The following is a 12,163-nucleotide window of genomic DNA, read 5'->3' as shown; positions in this document are numbered from 1 at the left end:
AGATGCTTGCAAAGCTTATCCATCTGGTTGTGGTAAGATGGTAGTAAGGCTGAAGCACAAATTGCTAATGTAATACTATGCAAGTAAAACATTGCCAGTGCTTTGCAAAATGTGCAGCTGGGCAAGCTTACTTTGGATTTTGCTTCAAAATTGCCTTATCAGTATCCCATATGGGAGTGACTTGCCAATATTACCTGCCTGTTTTCTCTAACAACTTAGTGTCCACAACCCTTCTTATTTTATGCTTTCTGCATATAAATGTGCCACTGAACCAATGTAACTGGAGTTCTCAAATGAATTTTGGCAACCATGGTCTTTTATTCCTGTCTGCAAGATCTTTAAATCATTCATTCATGAGGGTTTGACTGAAAGTCATCTTTCATAACACAGACACAATGGTTTCTGTGGGCAGTTAGCATGGAAAGAAGTAGATGAGAATGAAATAAAAATGCTAAAAGAAATGAAGAGGGACACTAGTCAAGAAGCATGAAAAGGGAGCAGAACAGGAGCAGAAGATGTGGAGGGAATTTATTTATGTTTCAAAATGTAGCTTGAACTCATTTCAGTCTTCTGTGTAATGAAAAAGTGTCATGTCAAATCTCAGTTTGATTAAAGCTCATTTTAGATGATCCTTTATGGATGTCCTCAAATGTATGAATATTTAACTCTTATTTCAAATATACTGGAAGAGAAACTTTACAGCAAAGTTAAAAGAATTACAGGAAAGAAATTAAATCTTCTTTGTGCATTTGATATACAGGTGTTTGCTGCTGGCTGGATTGTACTTTCTAGTAGAGCCCTGCAAGCCCCTTGCATAGCAGGGTCAATGTGGCTTGGAGTCTGCTAGAAGTCTTGTGAAAACAGACTGGACGTTTTGAGTTAAACATTGCCTTTTAAAATTCTCACTTTGAATTCAACCCACAGTAGATGATGCAGTGTTTTGTATGGTAAGGGACTTGGAGACAGTAAGCATGATTCTTTCATGACTATACAAATTATGAATAGAAATACTTTATTCACCTTCATTTACTTGAAGTAAAATGTAAAACGTTTCTGGATTTAAAAATGTGCTTTTGCTGAAGAGGCTTAACAAAAAATAAAATGTGTTTTTTCCCAAGTAGAATACACTGTTCATCTACAAGGGTTGAAAAAGCTGTAACTTAAGTCTTAAAAATTTCCAAATTGATATTTTGTACTTAAGTTATTACTACCTTTCAAGTCAAACTGCAGGGAAAGAGCAAGTACTATTAGTGTGAAATTAAACATCTCCTTTTCAGAAAAAATGCAGATGAATGTGAATGCAGATTGGATCACTGCAGGTTATCTAGTCTAACCACCCTGCTCAAGCAAGGTCCCCCGCAGCACATTACTCAGGAATGTGCCCAGAAAACTTTAGCATACCTCAAGAAAAGGACTCTGCAACCTCTCCATGCAACCTGTTCCAGTGCTGAACCACCTACAGAGTGAAAAAGTTCTTCCTCATGTTTAGGTAGAACTTCCTGTGTTCCTGTGTTGCCTCTTGTCAACAGGCACTCCTGCTTCTTGCTGGGCACAAGTGAGCGGTGCCTGGCTCCATCCTCTTGACAGCCTCTCTTTAGGTACTTATGGACATTGCTGAGGTCCCCTCTCAGTTTTCTCTTCTCAAGGCAGAATAGGCCCAGCTCACTCAGCCTTTCCTAGTAGAAGAGATGCTTCAGTCCCCTTGTCAACTTTGTTGCCCTCCACTGGACCCTCTCCAGGAGCTCCATGTCTCTCTTGCCCTGAGGAGCCCAGAACTGGACACAGCACTCCAGATGTGCCTCACCAGACACAGCAGAGGGACAGGATCACCTCCCTCAACCTGCAGGCAATGCTTTTCCTGATGCACCCCCGGATCCCATTGACCTGCTTGGCCCCCAGGACACACTGCTGGCTCAGGGACAGCTTGTTGTCCACCAGGACCCCCAGGTCCTTCTGCACAGAGCTGCTTTCCAGCAGGTCACCCCAGCCTGTGCTGGTGCCTGGGGTTGCTCCTCCCCAGGTGCAGGACTCTGCGCTTGGCTCTGTTGAATTTCAGATTTTTCTTCTCCTTTCATCCCTCCAGCCTGTTGAGGTCTCACTGAAGGGCTGCACAGTCCTCTGGGGCACCAGCCACTGCTCCCAGCTTTGTGTCAGGAGGGAACTTGGTGAGGGGAGGCCTCTGTGCCTTCATCCAAGTCCCTGGATAAGTTTAACTTCATTGGACCCAATGTCAACCCTTAGGGGCCACTGCTACTAACAGGCCTCCAACTAGACAGACTTTACACTGCTGATTAAAACCGTCTGAGCTCTGCCATTCTTTCTGTTCTCAATCCACCTTCACCATCCATTCATCCAGCCCATACTACCAACTGATGTGGTTGTGTGTGTTGTCCCTTTGGTGTTTTCCCTAGACATCCGCTATTTGTTCATTTCCTACTTAGCTTATACAATGTGTTCTGGATAATGAGTAATTCCAGTGGACAGCATTGCTTTCTTCCCCTCCCCTCCCCATCCCGTAGTATCTGGAGCATTCGAATTTTTTGTCCTGGAAACTCTTTGTAAAAATGAATGGTTATTTCAAAAAGTTTGTCAATTGTTAGAGGTCTTGACAGTTTATTACGTTAGAATTATTGGGTTTTTTCCAAGTAACTGCTCCAGGTAGATAGTGTAAGTTTTTACCTCTGAAAAATTTTTCAAATGTATATTATTTTTATACACTACACAAGCAAATATAAAAATATGATCACATCTCCGAGTAATCTTTCTTTGTTCATGGATCCTCTTGTTTCTTTTCTTTTCTCCACTTCTGTCCAGATCCTGGCTATGAACATTTTAAGATAGCAGAAAAATCCCATGGTAATTGGATCAAACTCTATTTAGAGGGAAATAATTCAGAAATACTCTTAAATCTTGGCAAGAAGGTCCTGAAGCAATACTTGGAGGCCCTCAAGACTTTGAGTTCTTCATTAAGCAAACAAGTGGCACAATATGACATGTATTCAATGATGGTGGGGACTGTGATCATTATGGAGGTATGAAAATAGATCTGTCTGTGAAAAAGTTAAGTGCACAAAAGTAAAGTATCTTGGTGTTCGATATGTAAAGTGTACACTCACTTGTCTTTAAAATTACTGAGTGTAGGTTCTTGGTGTTGGCTGACATTCTGCTTGGATACAATTAATACTCCATTTAAGGTAAAATCTGGCCTTTGAAATGATTAAAGAGTGCTTTTGATATGAATTACTTACATTTTCGTTAGCTAGTTACAGTAGATAAGCAGTTGTGCAACAACTTCAATTATTTCTGTATAGGTTGCCTACTATTTTTGAGTAGCTTTGCTGCATTAGGAAAAAAAAACGTCTGGCAAGTAAATCCCCTAGCTGTTTCTCTTTATCTAGTATTGAGTATAGCTGCTCCAAACAGGCAATACCTTATATGGAAGATTTTCAGTTCCAGGGACTGTTCCTTGTAGTGATAGATTTAGAACCCTGAAATAAATATTTGCCGGAGGGTTACCTCTTCATATCTCCTGTAGTTATAAGGATAAGATATACCATATCTTTAATTTTAAGTGGATCTGTCCAACTGATATTTGGGGAAAACTCAAGAGCTGAGTCTCCTCTGTCCTGGCAGGGCTCTGTGCCTTGTCTCCCATGCGCTGCTCTCTGCATACAGAGTGCTTCTGAAATGGCTTTCTGGTGACTGCTCAGTGGGGTTTGTCACTCTGCTGATCACTTCACAGGAATGAGTTCCGCGGTGCCTTTCTGTAGATGAGATGGTAGGTTCTGTTCCTGCTGTGCAGATGGAAGATCTGGAGGTGGACAAAGTTCGGTGCAAAGCTGAAGGTGCATATCTTTCTTTGTTCCTTTGTTTTTAGAACATATGTGTTCAAGCTGTTGACAGTTACTTTTAAGATCTGAAGCACTGGACTGTTTTTTTTCTGGAATGCAGTTGTAGATGCTTAATGTTTCTGGAAAACAAATCTTAAGTGTTATATGCAATCAGCCTTCATCAAAGGAATATGCAGCTATTAACCACAGAAATTTAAGACTCCAGCAAAATGGCTAGAGTCTTCTGCAGTGCAATACTCAAAAAACTGCCTTGCTTTCCAAAGTGTTTTTTTCTTGATATCGATATTTGACCTTTGCTGAAGAAATAAGAGTAGACAAACTCAGATGTCACTTCAAACTACACTATGCTATTCCAATTATCCTGCATTTCGCATGAGGAAAATGCCTCTAGACATGAATGGATAACAGTGCATTTGCTCAAAAGACCTAAATTTAGCTTGGTAGATATCTGCACATTGAGCATGTTCCTGCTGTGAGTGCTGTTTTTGTTTTAAGTGATGGGCTGAAACGTAAGACTTAAGTTTTGAGTGTGATACTCAAAACTGCGTATTTTCACAACCAATTGAAATATGCAGTTGAATATGAAGAAGCAGCAGACTGTTGCAAAGCCTTTTTTTAGGTCTATTTTACTATATCTCACTGTAATGTGGAAAAAATTTTAGGCATAGGTCTTCACAAGTGACAGTGAAAGATTATAGGTTGACAATGGTCTGATATAGTTGTTTTTGTTTTGATTTGTTTTAATTTTGCCCTATCACCAGCTGATTGAGGTCAGTCTAGTCCTAGCTCCATCTCTTAAACTTGCAAAGCATTTTAGTGTGTGGCTGAAGTTCTCACTTTTCCTACTTTTTGGCAAAGGTTTGTATAAGAGTAGGAGAAAGTTTCTTTGTATTGTTCATCTCTGCTGCAACAGTTACATAAGTGAAAACTTGGAATTCTGCCTGATCTGTGTGCAGGGCAGAGCAAAGTGAAAGTAAAACCAATAAATTCAATTAAGATAAGGAGAGATACAAGAAGTAAATACTGGGAGAATTCATAAGGTAGAAATTCACCATACACTTATGTGATAATATGAGAACTTCCCCTCGTCTGGGAAGCTGTTTAGCTCAGTAGGATCTCATACATATGTATTTGTTGTACAGGAAATAAATTGCCTTTGACAGAGTGTGTTAACTTCAGGCATTTACAGATGACAAAACAATGGGTCAAATTTGTTTGCTTAGAAACTATTTTGATACTGGGAGTTCAAGGTCTTTTACAGGTAATGAAGGTTCATACCTGTCATTGGTTGCTACAGGTGAGGAGGCAAATGATAATATATTAAACTTGGAAACTTGTGTCTTTAAGCCCTTAATAAATGAAAAGAAAATATCAAGTTCTCCCATTTATGTGGTAATATCTTACTAGGGGAAAAGAAATCCAACATAATTCTTCACAGGCTTTTTTTGATAAAGCATGCATATTAGCAGACTGACATGGATGACAAAAGCATGGTTTTTTGTGTTAATTCTTACTGTTTAGCTAACCCCAGTTTTTAAAGTATTAATCCTCTGTTCTTTTTTCTAGGTTCTGCTACTGCTTTTGCTTAGTGTTCCAAAAGCCCTGACCAAGCGGGCAGAATTTGAAGTGCCCCTTTCCCCTCCACTGTTCTCTCTGCTGTTTTACTTGATGTGTCTGATGCTTTGTGCTGTTCATGTCATTGTATGCACATCAGCAGAAAGTTTGTGCTATTTCTGCAGTATGTCCTGGTTAACAGCAGTTGGAGTGATGATGCTGATTTCTGCACTCACGTGTGGTATTTTATCTGCTACTGCAAAGATCTTTGAGAATTCCAGACTTCCACCAAAGGTGAGAATGTGCACTAGTTATGGTTCAAAATGTCTTATCTTTCATATACTGCCTTTTATCATTAATACTGTCAGTTAAAGTTTTGTTTTCTCTGTGTGTGCTTAAAGAAATTCTTATTTGTAATGTAATATTAATATGTATTATTATTTAAAATTGTAATTGAAATGTGCTGTTGTCACTTTGGCATGATACCGACCAATGAAGATCTAAGAATTGCTTATTTTGACATAATTTGAAGAAATTTTAAAAATACTGTACAATATTTTTCACTTGACTTTATGAGATCGGAAGCAGATATGCTTTGTACAAATCATATGCTTTTATATAATTGAGTTTCACAGTTGCAGTTAAAGCGAGATGTAAAATACTTTACAACAATATGCACAAAGGACAGTGGTGATGCAACAGACAGTAATGCTCTAAGAAGAATATACTTTGTCAGTATACCTTTTCTTGTATTGGTGTTAATAATGTTTGGGGTTTTTTTAATAGTTTTGAAAATGCAATAGAGGAGCTAATTTAATCTATCTTTTCTACTTTTTAAGCTTAAGACATAGAGTTTGTTAAAATATTTGGAGTTCTCAAAGTGTTCTCAGTGTGACGAGTTACCTTCTGTATGTTACTTGATGAGTTTTGTTGAGAAAATAGAAAGGAAATAGAATTTGCAATGTCTTTTCTTCCACTGTGAAACTTAGTGTGCCAAGAGCTGTCAGTCACACCATGAAATCAGCTTCTAGCTGTTTTTTCTACTGCTTGTTAGTCATATTTTTCAAAGGTCTCTGATGTTGATTAGCTTCACTGCTCATAGTACTCCATTCGGTGGTGCAATCTCTACAGTACAGTCTTTCATCGATCTATATTTTGTAGAATCAAGTTGGGGGTTTAGCACCTTTTTTTAAAATGTGTGACAAAACATAGCAAGTACATTGCTTAATGATATGACAACATCAAGGAAAAAAGCAAACTTTCTGACTTGAAGAAACATTTTGTAACAGCTATATTTTTTACAATTCAGAAAATTCAATATTCCTGAGTAAAGATTAATTTTGTACTTTATGTAGATAAGTGCTATAATTCCTGAGTGTAGATTTAAATCTAAATTCTTGTAAGTGAGGTTGCTAATATATTTTATTCAAACTATATCAGATTGTAATTTTGTTTCTCTAATTTCTGTCTAGGTTTTTTTCTTGGCAAAAGAAGAATATAACCTTGAAATAATAATTAATGTTCCCATGTAGAAATCTCATGTGTACTTGGTATGCAATGACAAACAAACACAGCTATGAAAGATAGACTTGTTTTTCATCTTGTTACTAGTTTTTCTAATTTTAGTAAGCATTAGAAATCTAAATATGATGAATTTTGTAGACCTGCATAATATTTACATATGTACCACTTCAGTAGCATGGAGAGCAATGACAACAGCTAATACATTTCTTCTCCAGGTGGATAGTCTCAGAGAATCACAGTATGATATAATGGTCTGGTTTGGAAGGGATATTCAAAATCATCCAGTTCTGAATCCCTTCCATGGGCAGGGACACCAGGTTGCTCAGAGCTCTGTCTAGCCTGTTCTTGCAGGGATGGGGCATCCCCAGCTTCTCTGGGCAACCTATTCTACTGTCTTGCCACCCTCTGATCATCTGTGTCAAGTTGATAATACATAAATGAGGTTTTCAGCAATGTTTTCCAGGTTTGTGTGTATGTTTTTCCACAGCTGATAGGAACAAAAAAATACTGGATTCTCTATCCCATGTTGGTCTGTGATCATATCCCTACTTAAGATATATCTGAAAATGTGGGAATCTTAAGTATATCTTATGAAGTTTAGGCAATAAGTAATTCTGGTTGAGGCAGACAAGACTTCGTATTCAGACTTGTAGAAATACATTTTTGTTATCCTGTTTCACTCCTATTCCATAGGTGACTGAATTACTGGATGTATCTCATTGCATCGCAGTCAGGGAGTTGAAGTTCCAAAGAAAGCTTGAAATATTTTGTAGGTTTAGTTAGTATGTATCTTCATTCCAAAAACATACAAAAGCAGTGGCGTGGTTCTGATTACACTTTTTACCAGTCTCAGGGCTGTTGTAGAATGGTGTGGGGAGGATTTTTTGGGTCTGCTTAGACAAATATAGAGCCAGGAGAAGATGAAAGAAGCACTGTGTGAATCTGGTGGTGCTTGTAATGCAGATGTGTTCCAAACACTGATCTCTCTCTTTCATCCCCTTTCCAGTAGAATGCCTAGGTTTTGTGGGAGAAATGGATTGTTTTTATGTGTTGATCTCGGAGGGCCTTCTGTGTGAGTTATGAGTATTACTTACACTAAAATATCTTTGAATCCAGGTGTTTTATCACCTGTGCATCTCCACATCGTGAATCTGTGCGTGGGGTTCACTTTTTAAAGAATTCTGAAGCCCTGGTCTTCTGATGATGGGAGCAGAATCCTGAATCTTGGCCTTTCTGGTTAAAAAAAAAAAAGCTAAAAGCTTTTCTAAGCTATACGATAAAATGCAGGTATTTTAAAAGTAATTAAGATAAGCTCTCCTGTTAATGGCTTCAGAGCTTTTTTCCTTCAAATTGTTTCCGTTCACTTCTAAAGATTTCTCTGAAGTGCTTCTCATTTGTAATGCTTTTTTTTCCCCACTGTGGCTGAATATAGAAACTGATTACCAAGTTCATGAATTTTCTGAAGACCAGTGCAGGCAGTGTTAGCATCTGCTTCCTGGCTGTTATTTATAGATTCTGATTGCTGTGTTTCTAGCAGAACCAGTCCCTTCTTTTAATGATACTTCAGGCTTTAAATAGTTCTGCAGCCCTTTATGAATTCCAGAAAACCGTTAAAAATTCTAACTTCTTGTTCATAGTTTCACTCTAATTGCTTGGTAGTTGATTTAAGCATGGTATTTACTACTACTAATTGTGGAGTTTTTTTGCCCTTTTTTGATAGAGATAAAAACTAACAGCTTTTTGAAACTAGAATACAGAGGTTAAGACTTGTCAAGTAGAGATCTTGAGAATTTTCATTATGCAAAATCATAGTGGGTTTTTATCATGTCTACAAAGTATCCTTTCAGTTTATTTTAAAGCATCTGTTAATTTAACAGTATTTTTGCTTTTCCTCTTTTGTATGATATTCTTGATTAATTGAATAATGTTACATTTTTATGCAATTGCACCTAAAATATTTTTTGCATTTTGGACATGGGGAGAAAAAGGCTGATTGGGTGGTATCTTTACCAGATAGCGTTCAAAAGTTATCCCAAACTGCTGTGAAAATGTAGGAACAAGTGTGAGCTGTAGTACTTTGTCATGGAAAAGTTACCATCATAGAGAATCAAGACTGGATTCAGGGAGCTCAAGTATCAGAAGGGAACATAATGGTAAGTGTTTAAATTGTGAGTGATGGCGAGCATGAAAAATAAAATGTTTCTCTTCTGAAAAGTAGTTTCAGAATTTCTCAGGCATTAAGTGTAGATGGTTAATCAGAAAAAAAACGAACCCCCAGATAACTGGAATAAGACTCAAAACACAGACTACAGGAGGTTTTATTTCAAAGTCAATAAGTTTCAAAATTTTATGATCAAAGGTGCATGTACCATGTACTCTGTCGTTTATGTATTGACACTTTTGCAAGCTAGCAAGGTATGTTCAAAGATAGGGCAGAGAGATCAGTTTCTGTATGGCTTAAATACTAGTGCTGATACATCAGTTGTTCAAGCTGCCTTGGCTTGGGAGATTATATGCTTACATCATTTGAAGCCCAGCATTTAAAGATTTCTAAACAAACTTTCTGTTTTAAGTTTTTTTTGCCAAGATATCAAACAGAGTCATACGGGTTTTTAGTATCTGGAGTGTCTGCTGAGTTCCTGAGGACTGGAAATGTTCAGCAACTGGAAAAACAGAGCTGTGAATATCAGAGTAACACCTACATTTTAATGCCTTTAAACCAAATCTAAAAAACTAGGTACAATGTAAATAATCTAAGGTTAGACTTACATGACACCATACTCATGGCATTCGTTATAAGGCGCAGTTCAAAATAAGGGAGTAGAAGTAAATTTAAAAAATTTAGATTAAAGTATTTCCAGAATTTCTTACGATTATCAAGGCTCAGGAGATTATAATTTGCATCATAATTTTTACTTTTGCGTAGTGATTTAACTCTGATCTGAAATGTCATTGGATTTTAACCCTTTGCTGTGAATGTAAGAGTAATTTTTTTCTCTTTTCACTGAAAGTTGTGAGAGACAAGCAGGCAAAACACACAGATTTCTGACCCTGGGACATTTTGCATTAATGCCATCATTTTAATGAGTTTTTGTAGGTTCCCTGTTGATAATACATCACTTCTTCAGTTTTTATATCAGTTGCTGACAGCAGCCAGATACAAGAGACCAATCCTTCCATAGATTTTATGTTATGTCTTACAAAGACAAATTTATATTACAGACTTGTTCATTCTCATTTAGGATCTCAGATTTCTTTGTCTCTGCAAGCAGATGGTGCTTACATGCTCATTTATTTAGTTAGCCAAGATCTTTAAGGTCAGCATGATAGAATTACTGGAATTTAAACTTGCTGAAGATCTGTCTTGTACTGTTCTTGCCCCAGCTTTGTGATTTTCATGCTCTTTGGTCTTTGCAGAGACTACCTTGTCCTTTTGTTCCAAATACCAGCTTATGGTATTTGCTTTTCAGAATATAGTGCTAAACAAACCTGAGTGGTCTTTAGAACACCCAAGAAATTTCAAATGCTAGTAAATTTAGATTGAACCTGGGCATTTTTTTCAGATTATTGGTATTTTCCCCCCCCATTACTGTTGTGTGTGACCTCATGTGGGGCTTTGTTTGTGTGTTTGTATTGTTGGGGTTTTTTTAAGTGAAATGACTTTGATGTCATGTATTCTTTAACAACACCAGAAATGAAGGAGATGTGAATAATTCGTAATTGTAATTATGGCTCCTGCATTCTTTCACATACCTCTCATGAAATTTCAATTTTGCAAAAGTTTTTTCCCTAAAGCAAAATTCCTAATAACGTTGAGTATCTTTCATTGTGTGTTTGTTGTCTTCTCTGTGTTACGTTGTCTTGCTTATTGAACAGAAATACATATGCTGTTGTCAGTAAGGCATAAACACAAGTGATACTTGCATTTCAGATGTGCAGAGATAATTTTATTATTTATACCTGCTCAATGGTCAGTTTGGTTTGATTTTCTTTGTAACATGATTTAAACCATGCAGGAATTGTAGTACACTGTGCATCTTTTAATTTAGTAGGTTCTCTGTGAAATTTATCCCTGTGAATATTCAAGATATTTTTTAAAGTTTGTTCATAGGTCAAATGTAGGAGGATGATGTGGTAAAAAATATGCAGTTAAACAAATGAATGTGAAAGTAGTTTCAGAGATCTTTGTTCTGCAGTAAAAATGGCATACAGTAATTTCATCCTGGCTTTAAAATTTTTGTTTAATTAGGTGCTTAAAATACAGTTCAAGAGATGCTCCATGATATTCTGTAATAGTGCAAAATTAGATAAAATATTAATGTCTGATTTTTGTCAGTCTTTCCTAAAATTCTTCACAAGCATGTATGTTATCCTATTTTTTAAGGGATGTTAGGAAGCTCATGCTGGTTCCAGTGACATCTGGTGCTTGCTTTTATTTGCTCTGGTCTCAAATTTTTGACATGATGGCTTATCCCCAGCTACTTGCAGTGGCATCTTGTAACATCCAGAGGTGGGACAGGGAGTGGAGTTGAACAGAAGAGAGTAAGACAGGATTGACCACAGTGACCACGCACAGGGCACAGTCAGAGATCTGTGCTGGATCCTGCTTAAATGTAACCGAATCCTTTCTCCTCTTACTTTGCCCCTGTTTCCAGCATATTCCTCATTACCCCCTCTTCCCCACGCTTGACAGTTTCTTGAAGCTCTGCTCTGTTACAGATCCACAGGCGCTATCAGATGTCTGTAACACCCATGCACTGTCACATCCCCCTTATCTGTTACAGACTCCAGACTGACGCTCTGCAGAACTATGCTTGTGATTTCTTATTGGCCTGTCACTTAATGACTGAAGAGTTTTGGTCATCTTTATGATTTTCTTTAGTGCATACTTATCATGGTTGTGTCTCCAGTTGTGGTCTTTTTATGGTTTTCTGTCTGCTGGAATGGTTCTTTACCTGATAACAGCTATGAACTGAGTGCTCTCAAATTCCTCATGCCCTTACGCTTTCTCTTTAGCCTTGTTGTTGAAGATAGTGATGAGAAGGCAATTCCAATTAGCTCCTGAGAATAGGAAATTGAGCTCATGAAGGCATTAGACAAAAAGTATTGTGGTTTTAGGTAAGGACAGTTTGTGAAGTAAATAATAGATGGGTAAAGGTTTAAAGTTATGATGAAAGACACATTTCAAGCTAAGCAAAGTTGAGGGCTGCCATCAGGCAGTAACTTTGTTGACT

General features: G+C 37.4%; 1 protein-coding gene across 1 annotated transcript in view; it reads left to right on the top strand.

Annotated features, from left to right (window-relative positions):
• The window catches only part of PIGG (phosphatidylinositol glycan anchor biosynthesis class G), a 92,597-nt gene that overhangs the window by 20,088 nt on the left and 60,346 nt on the right, over window positions 1–12,163 (top strand). The window contains exons 7-8 of the mRNA XM_033084722.2: window positions 2,815–3,032; window positions 5,418–5,699. Of these exons, the coding sequence (XP_032940613.1) occupies window positions 2,815–3,032; window positions 5,418–5,699 (500 nt within the window). The remainder of the gene's footprint in view (window positions 1–2,814; window positions 3,033–5,417; window positions 5,700–12,163) is intronic.

Source organism: Catharus ustulatus, chromosome Z, assembly GCF_009819885.2.
Source record: "Catharus ustulatus isolate bCatUst1 chromosome Z, bCatUst1.pri.v2, whole genome shotgun sequence".
Lineage (NCBI taxonomy): Eukaryota > Metazoa > Chordata > Aves > Passeriformes > Turdidae > Catharus > Catharus ustulatus.
Note: the sequence above shows the minus strand (reverse complement) of the source record. Positions and strands in the feature narration are given on the sequence as shown.